General features: G+C 40.6%; 2 protein-coding genes across 7 annotated transcripts in view; one reads left to right on the top strand and one right to left on the bottom strand.

The window, feature by feature from the left end:
* The window catches only part of LOC112559820 (short transient receptor potential channel 3-like), a 22,057-nt gene extending 17,183 nt beyond the window's left edge, over positions 1–4,874 (top strand). The window contains 13 exon segments of the mRNA XM_025231258.1: positions 88–156; positions 158–325; positions 587–760; positions 1,017–1,181; positions 1,400–1,480; positions 1,482–1,826; positions 2,024–2,120; positions 2,232–2,383; positions 2,509–2,669; positions 2,977–3,175; positions 3,428–3,697; positions 3,959–4,151; positions 4,390–4,874. Of these exon segments, the coding sequence (XP_025087043.1) occupies positions 88–156; positions 158–325; positions 587–760; positions 1,017–1,181; positions 1,400–1,480; positions 1,482–1,826; positions 2,024–2,120; positions 2,232–2,383; positions 2,509–2,669; positions 2,977–3,175; positions 3,428–3,697; positions 3,959–4,151; positions 4,390–4,592 (2,277 nt within the window). The 3' untranslated portion in view covers positions 4,593–4,874.
* Positions 2,040–20,861, bottom strand: LOC112559821 (short transient receptor potential channel 6-like). Of its 6 annotated transcripts, none has more exons than XM_025231264.1 (20): positions 20,731–20,861; positions 18,353–18,421; positions 17,233–17,586; positions 14,637–14,871; positions 12,575–12,859; positions 12,038–12,241; positions 11,706–11,879; positions 11,270–11,434; positions 10,509–10,681; positions 10,051–10,151; positions 9,432–9,571; positions 8,861–8,957; positions 8,005–8,156; positions 7,474–7,600; positions 6,797–7,005; positions 6,406–6,630; positions 6,013–6,102; positions 5,530–5,596; positions 4,997–5,242; positions 2,040–2,176 (listed from the first exon to the last, which is right to left on the bottom strand). In XM_025231264.1, exons 4-15 carry the CDS (start codon positions 14,832–14,834, stop codon positions 6,998–7,000), a joined length of 1,824 nt encoding a protein of 607 aa, XP_025087049.1. In that variant the 5' UTR covers positions 14,835–14,871; positions 17,233–17,586; positions 18,353–18,421; positions 20,731–20,861; the 3' UTR covers positions 2,040–2,176; positions 4,997–5,242; positions 5,530–5,596; positions 6,013–6,102; positions 6,406–6,630; positions 6,797–6,997. The 6 variants fall into 6 exon arrangements, with proteins under 6 accessions (XP_025087049.1, XP_025087047.1, XP_025087044.1 ...); XM_025231262.1 differs by lacking the exon at positions 2,040–2,176 and adding an exon at positions 4,364–4,482 and having other exon boundaries at positions 14,637–14,875; XM_025231259.1 differs by lacking the exon at positions 2,040–2,176 and adding an exon at positions 4,364–4,482.

Genomic DNA, 20,861 nt, shown 5'->3' with positions numbered 1-20,861 from the left:
ATCTGTTCTGACTCCAGATACACTGCACACCCCGAGTGCTGCTGAGTTCAGTTCTAATCTCACACTTTTAAAATGTCGTTTTTCTAGCTGCTGCTGCTGCGTGGAGAAACGATCCAGAAGCCTCACAAGTTTTCCTGTGGCTGCCAGGAATGTAGGAAACAAAGTGAAGTTTGACCAGCTCCGCCTGGCCAAGTACAGACTCAACGCCTTCAGGGGTCTGGCCAGTGAAGCCTACATCTCGCTGTCCAGCAAGGATCCCATCCTGTCGGCCTTTGAACTCGGAGCCGAACTGAAACGGTTGTCAAGAGTGGAGAAGCATTTCAAGGTTACCATTCATCTGTCATTTTAGTTTGTGTGTAGTTCATTATTGCATTTACATGTAGGGGTTGTTGTTCCTTTATTCCAATTTGATATTAAACAAGAAAGTATCTGGTCGTCGTTGTTTGTGCTGACGTGTGTGTGGTTAGAGGTTAAGGTTTGTACATTAGGATGTTGCAAGTCTGTAAGTGCTAGAAATATGTTGGTTTTCTAACTTTTCCTGAAGAGTTTTTACTCCCTGACTAAATTTTCTGTGGTAAATGTGCAGAGGGAGTACCGTGACCTGGCCGAGCAGCTCAGCGACTACACGGTGAAGTTGTTGGACCGAGTGAGGACACAGAAGGAGCTGGAGATGGTCCTCAACAAGACCGGCAAAGCCAACGATGAAAAATACGAAGGTCTCGCCCGCTTCCAGCTCGCCCTCAAGTACAAGGAAAAGAAGGTAAACGGTGGACTCAAGTGCTGGGACTTCACAAACAAACAAACAAACAAACAAACAAACAAACATGTGGCTTAGCCTAAACATTATTATAGCGCATGCGGGCTGTCATGAGAAAGAGGCTCATAATCTTATTCATGACCAAACTGAGTAATTTTTCCTTTCCTTCTTTCTTTCCGAACTTTTATGTCCCTTGCGTGGGATCTAACCATGTGTATGTGCGAAAGAAAAACCCACAGACGGCTGTTACTCGTTGCAGTTCGTGGCGCACGCTAGCTGTCAACAGCGCGTGGTGCGCACGTGGTACTCGGGTATGGGCAAGCTACAGAGAGCCGGGTGGATGAAGCGGTCTGCAATGACGTCATTGTTTCATTCTTGCTACCCGTTCCTTGTCTTGCTTCATCTGGTAGCTCCAGGCTCCAAGGTTAGTAACAGCCAGCCTTTTGCTCTGTTTCCATGGATACATTAATATTGTTTAATATCAAATATTTTCCCTTCAAAAGGTTCCTTTATCATGAGTACAATGTACAACTTCCTTTCTCACTTATTTTTAATGTTCCTACTTCCAGTATAGTGGAGGCTGCACCCTTTAACCTTTTACATTCTTTTTAACCTAAGCTCGGATCCTCTGTTTTTATGCAGTTTTCCAAAACACTGCAACTTCCGGTGATAAAGTTCGTCTCTCACGCCATGTCTTTCACCATCTTCCTCGTCCTCATCGTTCCTGGTCACTGTGGAGTCCTCGGCCAGCGTCAGCAGCGAGCGGAACATGTCCAGCCAGTACCGGGATGCCTACAAGAAGTATCAGGTCTTGTACAACGACTACGTCAGAGTCACAAACAACAAGTCGGCCCTCCTTGGACCGGACTTCCCGCTGCGACCCAGCATGCCCACTGCCACGGAGATCATGATGAGCCTTTGGATCCTGGGGATGGTCTTTCAAGAGTGTAACCAGATCTTTGTGGCGGGGGCAGTCGACCATATGATGAACCTCTTCAACCTCTTGGATTACATGCTGCTCAGTGTCTACACCTCCGTCTTTTCTCTGCGGTTCTGGACTATGTTCAAGGTAAGAAATGCTTTCACACCACACCACGACAAAACATCAAATTATTTTCACAATAATTTAATCAACAGTTCTTGCAAAAAGCAGTTTTGTTGAACTGTCAAAGTAAAGGTAAGGTTATTAGCTGACTGATGGTCAGTCGATGTCAGTTGATGCACCAAAAGGACTTCAAAAACTCTGTTCGCCATACTTTGTTGCAGTTTCACGAGGGCATCGCCGCGCTGACGGCGTTCAACGAAACGACGACACCACTGAACGACACCTCCATCGAGCACTCCATCTACTGGCTCAACGCAGGTAAGACCAAAGTCGAACCTTGAGTCCATGAGGTTTACAAATAATGGTAGCTGGACCTGCAACAAATGTATCCCAAAATTTAATTTTTATTCTACTTTGTCTTTCTCGCAGATCGAATGAAGTGGAACAAGTGGGACCCCATCAACACGGCGGAAGGCATGTTTGCGATTGCCAACATCCTTAGTTTCTCAAGAATCTCATACCTCCTACCCGCCAATGAATATCTTGGACCTCTTCAGATCTCTTTGGGAAGAATGTTAAAGGTTTGTTTACTAAAATATAACCAAACAGTATCGTGTACTCTCTTTAGAATTGATCTTATGTTTTGCCATTTCTCTCCTGGAACATTCGCTCCTCGTGATGGAGTCTCGATATTTTGTCCTATCAGGATATCATGAAGTTCATGGCACTGTTCACTATGGTCATCTTGGCCTTCATGGTGGGTCTGCACAACCTGTTTTGGTACTACAGTGAACGCGATGACATCGAAGTGCAATACGAAGGGAGACCAGAAGCTCAGAATGTAAAAGCTTCGTCGAGTTTTGGAGGGTAAGGATTCCTCAGACTTACGATCCCCATCTTTAGCCATTGAAGTTTTAGGTTTAGATTATCTTGTTTTCATTCACTCTCAGATTGATAAATACTTACTTCAGCTTCGCTGTTCAAAGTGATGGTCATGAATAAGAATAACCGCAGGAGTTCATAGGAGCACACACATGCAGTTAGCACAATACAACAAATCATTCTTAATAATATTTAATAATCAATCAAAAGATTGTTTACACAGCGAGGTCCTATTATAACACGTTAGTCGCAGAGGGGTTAGTCAAGTCACGAGGTAGTGTTGTGTTCTCAGGGTGATGGCCACTTTCCGGACAGTGTTCTGGTCACTCTTCGGACGAGGAGAACCGGATGCCGTGCAGCTGGGCAACTACAACAACAGCTTGACGGAGGACATCGGGTACATCATCTACGGCGTGTACAACATTGTCATGGTTACCGTCCTGATCAACATGCTCATCGCCATGATGACGCGGTCCTTCACCAACATAGCGGTAAGGTTTCGTAACACACTCGTGTAGCTTTCGTTACATTCCCTGAACATCTTCATGCTGAACCCACTTAAGAACAACAATTTTGATTCCATTTTAATAAATCAATTAAGAAATATAACAACATTAAATCAAATCGTTATGAATAATCATCTCTTAAAATGTTTAGACACTTATTACAGCTGGGGTTAGGGTCCTGTTCAGAAGAGCCTTTAGTAGCGAATGGCTTCTCATTTTGCATCCAATGCCTTTCAGGAAGACTCGGACGTGGAATGGAAGTTTGCCCGCAGTCTTCTCTACATGGAGTACATCGCAGAGGGAGGTACACTTCCCCCTCCCCTGAACATCATCGGGGCACCAAAGGCGGTCCTGCGGGCGTTGCTGTGTCGCTGCGACTGTAAAGGTGATGGTGAAGGTGACCAAGGACAGCCGGACACCAACGGTACGCGAGAACAACGGAATGCCATTCCCTTGGACGAAACAGCTGCTTCACGGGAAGGACTCTCGTTGGAGGAAAGCTCTGGGGTAAGTCTGACTTGCCTACAGGTGCTAGAGGTGTTCACAGCCAGCAGATGTTGTCCTCAACTGTAAATTTACATTTGGTGTGAACGTAGTAAGCTCGGCTTGAAAAGGCAACAGCTTCAGGACCTGATCCGGGTAAAGATCACAGTTTACTATCCTTAAGCTAATAGTCTGAGGGTCTTTGCTTTTAATTTACAGCGTTTGGACCTTGAATTTATGTTCAAAAGTACCTTGTAAACAATAACAATGTGTATTTCTGTCCAGAGGGCTAATCCAGTAGAGATCTCAGCAGTCGACATATACGAAGGGAACTTGAAGAACGGAGTAACAGAGTCTCCGAGGCATGTCCTGGTCCCATTGGACAGCTCCGAGGAAGAACTGACTTACGAGAAGACAATGCAAAGAATAATACAGCGCTACATCTTCGACATTCAAAGAGAAGCGGAAGTAACGGAAGGTCAGTAATTTACACTTTTGACACAACTATTAAAAACAAGCATATTTAGAAAAAAAAATCTGAATTTCTTCTGAGATTTATTGAGCGATAATGTGGTGGAGTAGGAGTGCACCTCCTGTAATAAGTTCGTGAGGAAGGTCCAATAGTCTTGTGATGAAAGTGGGATGAAATTTGCATTGCTAATATTTTCAGTCCTAAACGATGAATGTTGAATTTTTTTCTATTTTTTTTTTCACAGATGACTTTGAAGAGATCAAGCAAGATATTCTCAGTTTTCGTTTCGAGGTGATGAACTTGTGGAAAACAAGAGAGGCCCTTCAAGACGAAATCTCTGCAAACATCAAGACAATCCTTCAGTGCATAAACAACGGTTCTCTGTCTAATCCAATGAAAAGACGCGTTCTGTCGGAAAACACAGTTATTTCTGAGGAGGAATCCTGAAACAGTTATCTACGCTTCCGTTCTTCGTTATTGTTCTTTGATATATTCTCTGATGATGCACACTTCGTTCCATTTGTACATACTTGTTAAAAAATGAAACTAATTATGCAACGTGCTCTTCACTTATTTTAAGATGCAAACACTTGCACGTCATGTAAATCTTGTCTTACTACCTCCGAATTAGTTGTAGCCGCTCGCAGTGTATTTTGATTTGTGATAAACAGCAATACTCACTTCCGATCTGCAGGTTCAGAATAATAAAGTCCGTGCGTGCACAGAGTTCGTATCTTGTCCTAGTTACTCTCGTACTTTTACATACTCTGTGTACCTCCACGTAATCATCACGTAATTACCACGTGTTCGCCACGTAATCACTACTTACACGCCACGTAACCATCACTTACCCCTTCAAATCTCACTCCTCGTTTCCCGTGGAATTTGTTCTCTTATCATCGTCTTCCTCCTCTTCGTTTACGTCTCCGAGCCTCTCACTGCAGCTACTGTGCGCTGTTCTGCCAAGGATAAAGGTCTTGGAGAACGCCATCTTGAGGATCTCCGATAGCTCCTTGGCTGATTGACCTTCGACTCCATCATTTCTACAAGTTCGGCTTTGGTGCAAGTGATAGTTTGACGAAGAACGTTTGCATCGTCTGCAAAGACACAAAGGTCGAGCTACAATGATGGCAGATCACGTGCAAATACCGTAAGTGACGTGTACCACGAGAACTGCGCACGTGAGCAAAGCTTGCTCTGGATTACAAGTGTAACGATTGACAGACAAGATATGCACGTTCACAAAGCTATTTTTGCCAGATGTAATTTATACATTAATGTAATGTAATGAGATCTCCAGCATACACATGCGCAAAACCTGTTTGGGTTACCGGATGTAGCATTGACACAAGGTCTAAACATGCGCATAGCGCTGTCTACAGACCTGCCCCGACCTCCATTTCTCGCTGTATGTCAAAGATGTAGCGATGGACAAGGATTTGTATGGTGTCCTGCAACACATTCACAATTTTGGGAATAGTTTGCTTCCAGGCAACAATAGCTTCACATATCTGCTCACAACAAACAGAAATGATGAAATTAAACTCTAGATTTTATACTTTTGTCCTTAATTTAAGTTTTATGTGGGGTGGGTAACTTCACCAAAGACATTATCTTTTCTCCCCCGTACTAAGTATTCAGTCAGTAGAGCCTTGGAGTTCGAGATACCAATTATCTCATCCTTTCAAAGAATGGGTGTTGTGGTGAAGGTTTCTGCTGATGATGTGAAATATCTGTTGACATCCTCAGAATAGTACGTGGTGCGATTAACAGCGACACAAAGCTTGTCCCAAGTTAAACAAACTCATCACAGCAGGAGGGAAGCCATTCTGACAGCAAGTGTCTGGCAATGCAAGTGTCTCCTCACCTTGTATATTCTGTCGCTGACACTTGCCGAGTGTGAGGACTGACTGAGTTCACCGAAGTCCAGTCCACTCTCTTTACTCATTGCTTGAATCTGCACAAACAGTGAACCACGTGACATGGCTGACACACCAAACATTCAGTGGATAAAAATAATTTATTTCCACACATCACGCCCCGCACGTGTACTTCACTGACGTCACTCAGCACCTACATTAGTGATGTCATTCAAGGTATGCCTAAGAAATTTACATCTTCAATGACGTCATTACAGTGAAGAATTTACGTCTTCTGTAACGTCATAGAAACGTGCATACATATTGCGTCTGTGATGACGTCGTTAAAACGTGATTAAGTTGCGTCTGTGATGACGTCATCAAAATAAAATAAAAATTACGTCTTGGGTGATGTTGTAGTACGCGAGTCGTCTTTCCCTTGGCGCGGGCTTGACTGGAGACTCTTGGGTGCCCGCCGGGGGGCGCCGCGCGCACTGGACCAGCCAATGGATGAAGTCACGCAATAGCTCCAGTAAGTTCAAAGGTACCGGAAGTACACGACCAGGGGAGATAAACTCCATGTACAACAGGGTGCGCGCAAACTTCCACTCACAGTCCACATCCCACTGAAAGCATTACATCACAACTTTAAGAACAAACAAGAGATAAAGAAAAGTTAAAGAAAAGTAAGCTCACTAGGAAATAAATTATGGGTAACAATCAAAAGAAAAAAGTCCTAAATAAAATTTAAATACAAAATTCAGGAATTAATTTCAAAGGGAGACAACTCACGAGTGTTTTCTCAAACGAACGCGCCATCATGGCGATGAGCAGGTTGAAGAGGACGAGGATGATAGCGATGTGGTAGACGGCGGCTATGACGTTACCTGTGTCTTTGGCTACCTGTCCTGTTTCGTAGTACTTGTCAGGTGAGTCCAGCGCGTCCAGCTCACCCTCTTCCGTAGATCCACCAAAACACCGTCCGAAAGGTGGCTAGGAAGCTGAGCAACAATGTATTTCAATGCCTCATGAGACACCTATCATTACGTACTGTCATTTTAAATATCAAGAGGATTCTGTGTAACTATGCACAGGTATACTATACCTTAACCTGACCCCACTAAAAGCTTTATCATTAATAAACACCGTAAACAAACAAGGGAAAAATTACATGTGAAAACTTGTGCGAATCAGATTATCAAAAAAAAAGGAAGAACTTTTTTACAAACCCACACGAGCTATAGGATGTCTTTAATCAGAATTATTTATGTTAGTTAATCTGTGGTATTATAACTTTTCTACAAACAAGAAAGCAGTTCATGTATGAAAGTCAATATTCGTTCCTTCCAATCCTCGGTCATGGGATATGTCATGAACGCTAGCATGATTGAAACTTTTTAGCTATCCCCTACTTCGTCATGCACTCCTCCTCTATACACCCCACATCATCTATTATCTACCATCCTTACTCTTAAACGCAGCGTCTGCTCTCTTGCTGCCTTGTGCATCCTCCGTGTAGAAGGAATACAAGTTGCGGAGGCTGACTATGAAGGCCACCATGGCGATGCAGAGAAAGACTACGAACTGGAGGATATCCTGCAGACGAGCGTGGGGATAAATTAGTCAAGCAACAAAAAGATGCACTGAAGCCAAAATATTTCAAAGTTATTCCCGTTGTGTCTATTCTTCAAACATCTTCTGTAGTTTTTCCTTTTATAAATATCATAAGTTTAAAAAACTGTTCTAAAATTGAAATCACAATGGCAGCTGTATGTTGTGTACAAGAAATATTATTAAGTTGGCAGCTGTATGTTGTGTAGAATAAAATGTAGAGCTTTTTTATAATGTTGACACTGAGTATGAACTAACATTGCATTCTTACTTTTACTTACTGTGCATTGTTTACAGCGATCAATATCGATGTGATAGATTTGACAGGACACTATTTGTATTGTGTAAGTTGTCGATGTATTGTCACGTGACCTGTTCAAGGAACTTACGTTGATCATACGTCCCAGTGAGATCTGCATGGGTCCCAGCGACTCGTTGGCCGGCAGCAGGTAGCAAATCCGGGTGAAACTCAGGATGTTGGCGAGGGCAAACAAGCTCTCCGCAATGTTGATGGGGTCCATGGGGTCCCACCGCAGTCGATCTGTTGAGAGACATCGACCTTTGACACACACACACACCTGAACTCTCTGCGGGTAGATGCAGGTCAAATATTGTGGCAGCTTATGTCAACAGCAAACCTCACATTGTAAATAGTCCAAGCCCATTCGTATATTTTTCAGGCCTGGAATCTTACAAAGCACAAAGAAAGACTAATTTTGGTTCAAAGGAAAGATGGGGCTGGACCGTCCGTAAGGTGACTCAAGCTCTTCGTGCTGCATCGAATAAAAAAGACAAGTTTGTCGTTATTATTTTACGGTAAATTATTCCGCATAATTCTACCCTAACTGTCACATGCAGTGATGTCACTTTTCATTTGTGTGTGTCAAGTAACATTTTATTTCATTTCTTTTAAGTTCAGCAGGTTACATACTTTTTATCGTCTTACAGGTAACTCATGTGCTGTTTGTGAAAATGTTTTTCAGTTGGCTTACTTTTAATGTTTGGGCATTAAACTCACTTCTAAATAACCTGTTCCCTCAATGATACAAAGTCTAGACTCTCACATACACTCGAGCTGTAGTAGGGAAAACCACACAAACAGCGTGTATACCACTGATGTGTGACGTATCAGGAAGATTGATATGATACACAAGCCATTGACATGTGATGGAATGGAAACATTAATATCATGGCAGGTTGTCATAAAATGACAGACCTACTGTCACTCACACACCCGTTACTCACCTTCATTCAGCCAGTAGAGGTGCAGTAACGTTCCCTTCCCGTCAGCCAGCAGCATTGTCACATTTTTTCCTTGAAGCTCCGAAATGGCTAACTTGGACTTTGAAAGAAAAAACAATTATACTTTATTATGATCAGGAGAGAATAATGAAAAACACATAAAATTGACAGAAACAATGACCAAATTTATTTGTCCCAGTGGACAATTCGAACATGGGAAGGTGGTATAATAACAAAAGTAAAGGTTAGAAATATAAATAAGAAATAAAAGTTCTTTGCAAGGTGCAGCGTTAAAAAGATGTCAACAATTTACCATTTTATTTACTAAAGACATGAGACAAATTCTTCGACAAATAATAGTTTGAAAGGAGGAATAAATTTTCACCAGGGCAGACAAAGTGTTCCCCTTCCCTAAACTTATTATTTTGACATACTTGTCAAATAAATCTACAAAAACAATCACTGACAACTTCAAAACAATTTCAACTGTAGTGTGTTTGTGTGTTTGTTTTGCGAGTTGTGAAGCTGTGGCCATGTTTTAGCTTGGTGTAGGATGAGGGTTAGAGATGTATACCTTGTGCATTGTCCAGTAGACGAGAACAAAGACACTGGTGTAGACAACCAGCAAGCAGAAGTCAAGAACGTTGAAGAGGTCGTGGAAGTGTTTTCCAGCGCCGACATCGACAATCTGCTGGAGCTCCTGGACAAGCATCCCTGGTCAACACAAGATCATTGAAGTCAAAGATTTGATGCAAAAACATCTTAGAGGATACTAAGAAGATGATTGAGCATCTGATTGGTGCGACTGATAGATGGACCTAGCGGGATGCCTGGACTGGATAACAGAGCTGGGTGAATGATTACTTTGCTTTGATGAGTTTGGATGGATTTACTGGAGGATAGATTGGTGGTTGAAACGACGGGTGAACAGAGGAAAACTGGTTGAAGGTGTGGACTGGTCGTCCCGTTTAGGATGATAAATATTGACAGCGCATTTGGTTGGATAATTAATGATGATTGATGTTTACTGATGCCGACATCAATTAGCTTGACTGTGTTTCGTAAATGAATAGATCATCTGGTATACGAATAAACAAAATAAAATTGCAGTATTCAGTTCATGGGTGTTACATTGGCAATTATTAAAAGTATTACGACTAATTGTTTGTATTAAGACGAATAAAAAGACTTACCCGCGATCCAGATTGTTATAAGAAACTCCACCATTGTTGGCTCGCGCGGTCTCAAAGGAAAATCTTCTCCAAATGTAACTATGTCAGAACCCAAAGCCTTCCTGCAAACACCGATGATAAAATATCTACACAAAAACTGTAACCATAAGGAGGAACATAAACATGCTTCGTTTCGTGCTCTTAATAGAGACATAAACAGGCCTTGCTTATATCAAGAAAAATACGTATCACAAAACTGAACTTATTTATTTATGTGCAGAGAATGGCTAACAGCATTGTGTTTGTATGTTTTGTAACCTTTTAGAATTGGGGAAAATGCATTATAGATATAAACGGGGACAACTAGCAAGTCGTTTTACTTCTTATCGACAACAGGAAGAAGGCGATACCAGCTTCAATATTTTAAATTATTGTTATTTTATGTCCATGTTTAGAAGACCTGACCACTTCTAACCAACCTGTAGTCCTGGTAATGTTCGGCGATTTCTTTGTACTGTGTGTTCAGTGTGATATTGTTGGAAACTCTGTTCATCGATTCCGTGCTTGAGAGGATGATGAGAAGAAGAAAGAAGAAAAATGAAATAGTATTTCCCATGAACTTGACCATCGGCTGTTTCGCCAGCTTTGTCCTCTGCGATAAAAACGACAAAGAGAATGATGATATTTAAGTCTATATTTTTTAAAAATCTGCACACATAATTAATTTATCGCACATATTCATTTTAAAATTTAAATTTTGGGCAGCACAAAGAGCCACACCATTCTGAACTGAAGTATTTATTCCTGGGTAAGAGAAAAGGTGGCTTGAAAACTGTTGCACCATGATTAACTTAATTACTTCTAAATTGAATGATTATTGTTTTACAATATTTTCACATAATTGTTTTTAACTAAGTCATTTTCTATTTTAAATTAGTTGTCCTATTGCACTGATAAAAAGAACAAAAATCAAGAAAGAGTTCATTTAACAAGTCAAAAAAGAAACAACAATCAGAAAAAGAAAGTGATCTTGGGAGGAAAGGGCTTGATATTTTATTAATAATATTTTATCAATATCAAAGTAAAACAAGCAGCAAGAAAAGTACATGGAAGACAAAATATAACGAGAAAACAATAAAAAAAGGCAAGACAGAATGAGGGAAGAAAAAAACCCAAAGAATTAAAGAAGAATGACAACAAATAAAAAAGTAAAAATGACTCAAATTTTCTACTATCGTACCTTGAAGTCTGGACACATGAGGTGTGCAATCGCCATGAAGGGATAAACAAGAACGAGGCCGGTCAGACAGGCCAGACGCACGAGCAGCCTGTCAGTGTCGAGGACGTCCAGACCCTGATGCCAGATCCTCACCACGTGTTGCTGGACACTCGGGTGGGCGACAAACTGAATGATACCCAGCGATGTCAAAGCTTGAGCTGATCCTACCTGCTCTGTTACAGCTAGTACTTCTATTAGATATATATATTAATATTTTCGTAACCTGAATGCTACTCATTTACTACAGTAATAAAAACTACCATAAAACTGTTTATATCCCAACACTGAACAATATAATATTTAAAGCTCAGTGTTTGAAGATCTTGTTTGATATTGTAATCTAGAATTTCTTAGGATACCAGGTTCTCAAAATTGTCAAAAGACATGTTTGTCTTACCTTTTTCTCCCTCTGATCAATCGCCATCCTCAGTCTGGACAGGTTTTCGTTTTTATCAGCCTCCGCACTTTCATCCTTGTTCAGTACCACTTCCAGTTCACTTTGTGTCCAAACCTTGTCCAGGAGGCTGACCAGGTAGTTGCTTAGGTTGTTTGCCAGGTCCTTGTACTCTTTCTGGTCAATATCACGAAAATAACAATAAATTCTCCAAATAGTAAATGAAATGCTGAAGTTCATTAGTAATAAGAAGTCGTTGAAATATTGCAACTAATTGTTAATATTAACAAGTTAACAGAAGATCACAGGATAATTTTTTTTAGCTTAATTCTCACTTTAAAATGTTTTTCTTCGTTGGACAAAGTGCGAAGCTCCTTGGCCAGCTGGAAGGCGGTAAGGAAAGGGTCTTCGCTGGACAGAGAGATGTACGCCTCACTGGCCAGACCCCTGTAGGCGTTGAGTCTGAAGTTGGCCATCCTCAGCTGGTCAAACTTCATTCTGTTGCGACACTCGACACACCCACAGCTAAACTTGTGAGGCTGTAAAAAAATATACCAGTTGATAGTGCCTGAAACGATCACGTGTTTTACATAAAATCCAAGAGGTCCTTTAGCATATTTTAATCATTGTTTGGAAGACGGTGATATTGAGTGTATGAATAAAAATTGTTAATGTCCTCATTGTGTCTCCCCTGTCCTTCTGTGCTTCTCCTTCAGTACTTTTCACCTAACTTGTCCGTTTCAAGGTGTTCACCACTATCCCCAAACTGCCGAAATATCCACTTTCCCCACAACTACTAACTGACCATAATTACTACATTGCCACAACCAGTAGTTTTTAAGAAATATTTCTTTGCCCTCAAGGATGCCAACCTTTTGAATGCTGTCCCCTCTCAGCAGCAGCAGCTGCACGATGGCGTAGTTGTTCTTCTGTGCGGCGAGGTTTAGTGGTGTGATGTCGGTGGAGAACTGGGATTCGACCTCCGTCTTGAAGAAGCCGTCGACGTCGCCCAGCCTGTGGCGCTTGCGGCACAACTCCAGGTAGTTGCCGTGACGCAGGATCTGCTCCGCGATGGACGTGTGGTCCTCGCTGATGGCCTGCAGCGCCGCCTCGTGGATGTTCTGGCTGCTGCAGCGCTCCAACAGCATCTCCACTAGCTGCAACCCCGCCACCACACACACACACACAAATACACAATCACACACAAACACACAAACACATGAACACAGACACACACACACACAGTGACAGTGATGACATTCCAATTTGTTACATTATAATAATAACTTTAAATAGCATTTAGAAAACAAATAACAATAGTATTTTGCATACAAATCACATCATGATTAAGGTGTCTGCGAGTCGCTGAAGGGAGCCACGTGACCCGTCGACAGCAAACAGGTGAAATTACATCCGGGGTACTTCAAACGAGGACATTCGAATTTATGGCGCTCGTGCGAGGTGGATTGGGGCACGATCATGAATTGCGAAAACAAATATCAGGGTTATAATCGGGCCAGAGAGCTACGGAGGGAATCGATTGTGTGACAACACAAATTATTGGATTCAAAACTAAACAGACTTTCGGTCTGAAGAGACCAGGCCTGGTCCTCACGATGGTTGAATGCACACCTGCAAGGATCTGTCCGTTCATTTTTTTGCTTCTGTGAGGCTGCATGTCTAGCAATCGTTTTATCTGCTTGTCTGTGCATTTGTCCACTTGCTAGCAAGTAGCTAGTTAAGACTAGACAACTGTCTATGCTTTCATTTTTCGCTACAGACACGTTCTTCTGATAATCAGTATGGAAATGTAAATATTGGCAGAGCTACCTATTTACACACCTGTTATTACCTGTGTAACGACCTTTCAGGCCTGCTTCTAACATAGATCGCTCTCTATTCTTTTCATGTGTTTTAATTGGGTTTTTCTCTTAAGTATTAAGACAAAAGGCTCGACACAAATCAGAGACAACAGACACAACTGTTTCTAAGCACCTTTTTCTCTTTGTTTTGCAAATATGACAGAAACCTGACAAAAGAAAGAACGAAAGCATAAAACTGAATTGCCCAATCCTGCATTATCTTCAGGAACGACAAAGCTGAGGGTCGTATCATAGCATCTCCAATCTTAATTTGCTTTGCAAAATCGAAGGTGAGATCGATCATCCTCGTTTCTCGAAGCAAGCTTGAAAGAAATAGAAAGAATGTTGAAATATTTCATACAGGTCAGCACGGAGAGTGCTTGGTGCTGAAGTGCGCGATACAAGTGAACAAATTGTTGTTGTTGTTGTTGTTGTTGTTGTTGTTGTTGTTGTTGTTGTTGTTGTTGTAGTTGTAGTTATAAGACGTGAGACTATGCACAATTTCATATTATTCTTTACAGCTAAAGACGAAATAATTAAAGATCTTTCAAGGAATCCGATACATCTTTCCATGGCTACTGTTTAATGCTTATTATAAAACACCGTGGATTATCTTTTCATAACACGACGTAACACGTTATTCTCGCGCAGAAGCGAGATTTCTCAGGATTGCTGATTACAAGTGGAAATCCACATTTTTTAAAAATCAGATAATACACAAACGGTTGTTTTTCAGTTGCTGAAATGTACAGAATATATTGATAATGATTCTACATAAATATGGCCATAACTCGGATCACCCGACTGGATATTTTAGGAAACGGGTATCTACACCTGGGTCACCTGAAGGAAGGATACAAACATTTTAACAATATTGAAACGTAAACAGTGAAAGTAAATAGAATATAAGAAACAACATTTTAAACAGGGAAATATTGATAAAGGGAGGCAACTTATTGGACACTATCGTGTACCAACGTATCGCCTATTGAATCCCAATTATTGGTGTGAATTGTTTGTTGTTTTTGTTTGCTTGAGTTTCAGCATCGCTACGACCGATAACTGCAATTACCTCACGGTTCTCGTTCCTGACCGCTAGGCGGAGCGCTGTGCGGCCCAGAGCATCGATAGCATCCACGTTGAGGTGAGGGTTGTCCCCTAGCAGCCGGCGTACTGCTGTGACGTCACTGAACTCCACAGCCCGCAGAAAAGCGACCTCTTCTGGCGTTCGCGCCGCGTTGCTCACCTGATGGTCGCTAGGCAACCACATCTCGCAGCTCCACGTCTTCCTCACTAAATCTCTTTCTCCCTCTGCAACACGATCCAACATTTTATTATATTAATACTATATATATATATTTCTTTGGTATGCCTTTTCCAATATATACAAAGTTTGTAAAGCATCTAATGACACGACCAACAGCAGCAGCAATAAAAACGACGACGACGATTGATGATGAACTGATGATGGATTGATAATGGATGATGGCTGATGATGATGAAGAACTAACTTTTGTGATGGTGGTATCATTGGAAACTACAACGCGATCGGTGATGGAGGTGATAGCAAAGTTCTTTGTTTAATTTCAATATGCGATGGAAGTATCAGAAATGTCGCCAAAGTCCAATCATTGCTGCCGCCACCAGAACACAAGCTCCTCGAATCGCCATTGATTTTTACATACGCATGTATGGTGAAACGTGGCGTAGTCATGGCAATGGTCTCTTCGCAGAAGCTGCTGTGGGAATAGCCAACGGCGGATAAGAGAGATTAAAAGGCAATGTCGACAGATTAGAAAGACCGCTGGTAGTTTGTGAATAGAATACGGGTGGAGAGTAAGGAGACAAGAAGCTAAACTGATATTCTTGCAACATGTCTTGTGGCTGTGCACATGTAGAAAGATTCTGTTGTTTCCCGGACAAGATGGGGAGGGCAAAGACATTCACCTTGTTTCTGAACTCATACAGCGATGTCCACACCCCACGGACAGAATTCATGTTTATTTTCACCAGGGTACTTTTGCCACCAATTTCTAACTACGATTCCATGGTAAAACATCTGCGGGGCTGGGCACCGATTTATGACAAACAATTGTCCTTACATTCCCCATCTTGTCTTTTGCTCAACGACCTACTCTCTCTCCTCAATAGCTACGGCCTCAGAAAATGTTGATATTTATCATTGTTCAATATTTGATTATAAATTATAATGTCAAACAGAGAACACTTGTCACGACAGCAACTAGTTTGGACCAAGAATAAAGTTCTACCAAATGAAACAGTTTTTAAAGTATTTCGCCGAAAACTTATTTCTCGTGAACCCTACGGTCGTAAAATACACAAGTTGTTAGCGAGTGAGATTATCGACTTTGAAAACTGCTGAGCATCAATGTGAGGACGATTGAAGGAGGTCTGTAAATATTGAAAGAACTCTGTAACGACAGGCAAAGACAAACATACATAACAAATTTATCGACTTCCTAAACAGTTTGATAATGAACGGACGGGCTGTTTAAGTAAATATATACATATTTAAAAAACACTTTAAAAATTTCAAGAAAGCTATGAAGGTAGGAGGAATAAAAAAACGCTAAAAAAAGATTCAAGGAGCACTACAGTCATTTAAAAGCCTCTGACCTGATTCAAGCAACTCTTCAAATATTCAAATATAACTCTTCCAAATGTGATTGGCTGAAGACATGCAGACAGACAGACAGACAGACAGACAGACAGACGTATACAAACATAATGAATATATAGGTAGGAAAGGGTGGCAGAGGTCTGGGTATCCAAGCTGTTCAATCTGTGTACTTTAATATGTATGTGTATACGTATGCGCACACTAAAGATTCTAGTAACTTTTGAACGTTCTCTTCCACCTATAATATTTTGTTCGTGCAACAAACCTAATACAATATCTTGTCTCTACAGTCTTACATGGGGCTTAGTGGTGTAGAACATCTAAATGTAATAAACTGTAGCAGCAAACACATTCGGCTTGTGTAACTTGTATAAATATTTACACTGTTTTTCTGGTCATATTAAAAATTTTTTGTTTTAATTTTTAATAAATGGCAGACAGAGTTTAGTATTTGTTTTAGTATGTTTTATAAAAATGTCATGATAAGGTGAAACTATTTTGTAACACTATTACACAGCGGAAAGGCTAGTCACCGAGAGAAAATAAGTTACAGGAACTATAACAAACAAGCATCGACATGCCAGTATAGCAGAAAAGGACCGGACTGAAATTCTTGGAAAGATCAACGGACCGAGTGAGAGAGGAAGAACGTGGCAGTGAAAGAGCTCGGGGTGGGTCGCATGACCGTCTGTTCGTCTCTTTCTTTTTCGTATATAAAAATTGAGGCAAGACTCCTTTAACATATGAAATGAAAAAGAAATATTGCACCTATGCAGCCAATCATGTCACCACAAAAATAATCCTCAAGAGAAAATATACCATCATCATCATCGTCATCATTATCATCACCATCATCATCATCACGCTTAGCACCGAGTCGGATTCATTTTAAGGAAAAGACCAAAACGAAAAATAATCCTCGATAAAATTCACACACTCTTATTATTTAACGAGTGAAAATGTTTAGTGCGGAAGTGAACACGCACATTTTGAATCCAGTCGATGTGAAGCTCCACTCGACACTTACCTCTGCTTCCTACCAGCCCCGTCGCCTTGTACACGGGTACGAGGGTGGGACTCGGTCACAACCAGCAGGAAGATGAAGAAGAGACCAAAGACAAGGATCAGGCTTCCTGTGTGGTGACTACCTCATGTCTGCCAGCTAGGTACACGGACCTTTCAGCCTCCAGCATCCACGTAACACGCGTCGGGAGGCAGGTGAATGTGCGAGGCAGAGAATGGGTATCCAGCGAACGCAGCAATCGATGATGACGTGTTGTGGTACACAGCTCCGCCAGGCCACCCATCCATCCACCCGTCCACCAACCCCTCCTTTCCACTCTCTTGCTCTCGTTTTCCCGAGAAACGGACAAACCCTGACCTGCTCAAGAATATGACCTTAAAGCATGAAACGAATGTTACTTACCTCGTCTAGTAAATGATAGGTGAAATAAATAAATAGATTGATCAAAAAAACTTATTAGTAAACACGAAAATGTGAAAATTTTGCGGAAACAAATGTCTACAAAATAACGAATTACTTGAAAAATTTATTACTTTATAATATAATTTTACTTTTATTTCTTTTCCTTTCTTTATTTCTCCCTCAAGAGCACGATGCGCATACCCTTCCCCTCCCTACGCACGCACACACACTATAAGAAACGAAAAAATTATCTTGTCTACAAAACAATCATCCTCTCGAGAACACATTAGACAACATTTGTATCAATGTTCAGACAACCTTAACAAAGTCCAGTCATTACTATCAGTTGTCTGCCCTATCAATGCCCACAGTGCACTCCCCTGGATCTCTCTTGAGATGCAAGTGGAACTGGTTCCGGAATCCCTTCCCCTCTGACACTTTTCCAATACTGTACAGCCTCGAGTTGATTTAGTTGACCTTTACTAATTCCATCAAATATTTATTTCCTTTCATCAAGCCACTGAGATGCGGGAAGTCGAGTCCTGATGGGTTTAGCCTCGCGGGGTCATTAGTGATGATGAAAGAAAAGGTTGGTCTGGAGTTTTACATGATTTCAGTCTCTTGCGAAATGTGAGAGAATGATAAACTGGGATAAGCATGGCTGTGAGCGAGAGGACACACAAACAGGATGCTAGGAAGCTACAGCAAGCAAATGGCATACCGTTGTCATGACAACCTGGACACGCTCGTCAGATCGCAGCTTTGACCGCGAGCCATGCAGCTAGTGAATCTGTTTATCATTAGAACACAAGAACAAATAATTTACATTGTAGGCTTTACAAACTTATGAATTATACAGCTGTACGATTTGTTTACATTTATTACTTTCTATCTAATTATTTACACACTTTTTTTTTGTTGTTGTTGTTTTTTGGTTTTTTTTTAAGCAAAAGGAAGCCAATGGAATCCTATATTTATTTTTGTTCTGTCTGAACTGGTGATGTGTGTCGCAAGCAAAGGTTATGATCAAATGAGTTAGAGGCCATTGTGATAGAAACAGATAAAGAGTGTATGTGTCTAAACTACGGGTGTTAGAGGCGGGGCTTAACTTTCCTTTTAATGTTTACTGATGACGATGCTTACCTGAGGTCAGTGACCTTAGCAAGGGAAGGTGCGTGCACTGCCTGCTCCACTACAAAAGGTTGTTATCTCTGTTTTCCTACGTTGACCTTAACGAGAAACGAACTCCTGAAACTTGTTTGCTAGCTGGTTGGTGGTGTGTTTAACAAAGTTTGTTTAGGTCATATCTGTGGTACTTCATCAACAACAGGCAACATGTATGAACTACATAGTCACTAATGTTATGCAAGGAAAATATTTAGTTACAGATTTATATTTTTGGATATACTTTAAAAAAAACAGAAAGGTGAGGGATATGTTTGAACGAAATGTGAAAGGTTTTAGAAGGTATTGGCTTCCCAGAATAATTAGAGAGCTAAAGGTTAGGATTTACGAAATTGTATGACAGTTCGCCAAAAATAATTTACATATTTTTGTGGGTGTAGAAGTGTGTAGGTTCGAGAAAATTACCATTACACAAAAATTACCATTTGGTTACACGTGACATTCATAAACACGGCGCATGGAAGGATTTCCGACAGATCAATGAGTGAGTTTGAAGTATTAATGAGGGCTTTACCACTAATAAATATTCTCTATTTGCGGCAGTGAGGTTTTAGGGTTGGCTGCCATGGACATTTTCATCAGCGCTTTGTTTCTGCGGTTTCCATGACAACCGGCAGCTTGATTAAAGACACGCAACTTTTAAATATTGCCAACTATCTACCCGGTAGAACTAGATTTTTCATCGTTGACTGCTCTTGCAACCTCGTTTAGTCATGAACAGATGTTAATAGGTTCTTAGACATAGAGGTTTGCACACAAAAATCAGGTATTTTTTATTATCAGTTTCTGTGTATTTTCATCTGTGTCCGGAAGCTTCTAATCACCATGGTAACCTGTAAAGCAGGGTATTTAAGTACCCAAACTACTTCAGAGGATCGTTCGTCTGTAATCTCTGTGGACAAGAACCTCCAATGCAAGTGGATTCATTCTAACCTCATTTCCACGTGTTTTACAATACCAAATAAAATGTGGAATCATCAAAGAGAATTTGACAATCACCAATTGATCGTCAGAGCAGTGTCTTGTTTGTTTAAACGGTAAGAAACGGTTAGGTCTGCTAAACATTGGAAGGTCACAGTGGCCTTTGCATTTGTTTGATTTTCTTGGGAGAATCTGTCATATGAGCCTTTCTATAAACTGGAAATAATTCATTATTACCATACTTCTTTTATATTACTTTTAAAAGTGCTACAATTAAATAAAAAATTTATAATTTAATCAGTTCACTAAAGAGAAGGGAGTGGTACGGTTTAGCTTACTTTTTATTTGTGGTCAAAGGGATTATACTGTGACCGCAGTTATTTGATTATTTATACTAGTTATCTCCCATAATCATACAGATAAATATAACAAAAAAAAAAAAGCTTTTACTTTTACTACACATTATCTAAAATTATTATTTCGACAACAGCAGACAACTGTGAAATCAACTTTGTCAGGTTGAGAACTTCTCTTTGGTTCAAATCGCTCTGTATCCATGGTAACGAGGCTAACATCGTGTAGCTCGTGAAAGACGCTTACAGTGAACAGTGAACTGTGAACGAATGTTAGAACACAAACCACTCACACAGCATTATTATTATTATTATTATTATTATTATTATTATTATTATTATTATTATTATTATTATTATTATTATTATTATTATTATTATTATTATTATTGAGATATCGTTGTATTTAAACTACTTTACTTGGTTGAAGCCTACGGCATTTGCTAATTAAGCAAAATTATCTTTGTACAGACGCACGATATTGTCTGACAGTTTGTGATGTTTGTCGACAGAGGGTATATTAACATAGATTTGAGTAAATAGTATTCGGACTGAGCTAACCCAGTCATTAAAAATAAATGTTAAGTAAACATAATCTTATATTGAGCTTAACCTGGCCATTAGAAATGAACTTTACCACCTTGTAGCCTTGTAATGTCGCCCTCTGTCTGTTGTATCCATTAGGTGGTCTCTAGCATCACTAGCTTGTGTACAGATGAGGCCAGCTGCGGGTCTGTGTATAAATGAGTGCATGGGGGTGGACCTGCACTC

This window comes from Pomacea canaliculata, linkage group LG3 (assembly GCF_003073045.1).
Source record: "Pomacea canaliculata isolate SZHN2017 linkage group LG3, ASM307304v1, whole genome shotgun sequence".
NCBI lineage: Eukaryota > Metazoa > Mollusca > Gastropoda > Architaenioglossa > Ampullariidae > Pomacea > Pomacea canaliculata.
Note: the sequence above shows the minus strand (reverse complement) of the source record. Positions and strands in the feature narration are given on the sequence as shown.

Excerpts from the sequence above, each read along its gene's own strand:
- LOC112559821 (XM_025231264.1), bottom strand. The coding sequence starts at position 14,834 with ATGTGGTTGCCTAGCGACCATCAGGTGAGCAACGCGGCGCGAACGCCA. Across the intron at positions 12,860-14,636 it reads TCAGGAACGAGAACCGTGAG|CTAGTGGAGATGCTGTTGGA; the intron begins GTAATTGCAGTT and ends GCGGGGTTGCAG. Across the intron at positions 12,242-12,574 it reads GAGGGGACAGCATTCAAAAG|CCTCACAAGTTTAGCTGTGG; the intron begins GTTGGCATCCTT and ends ATTTTTTTACAG.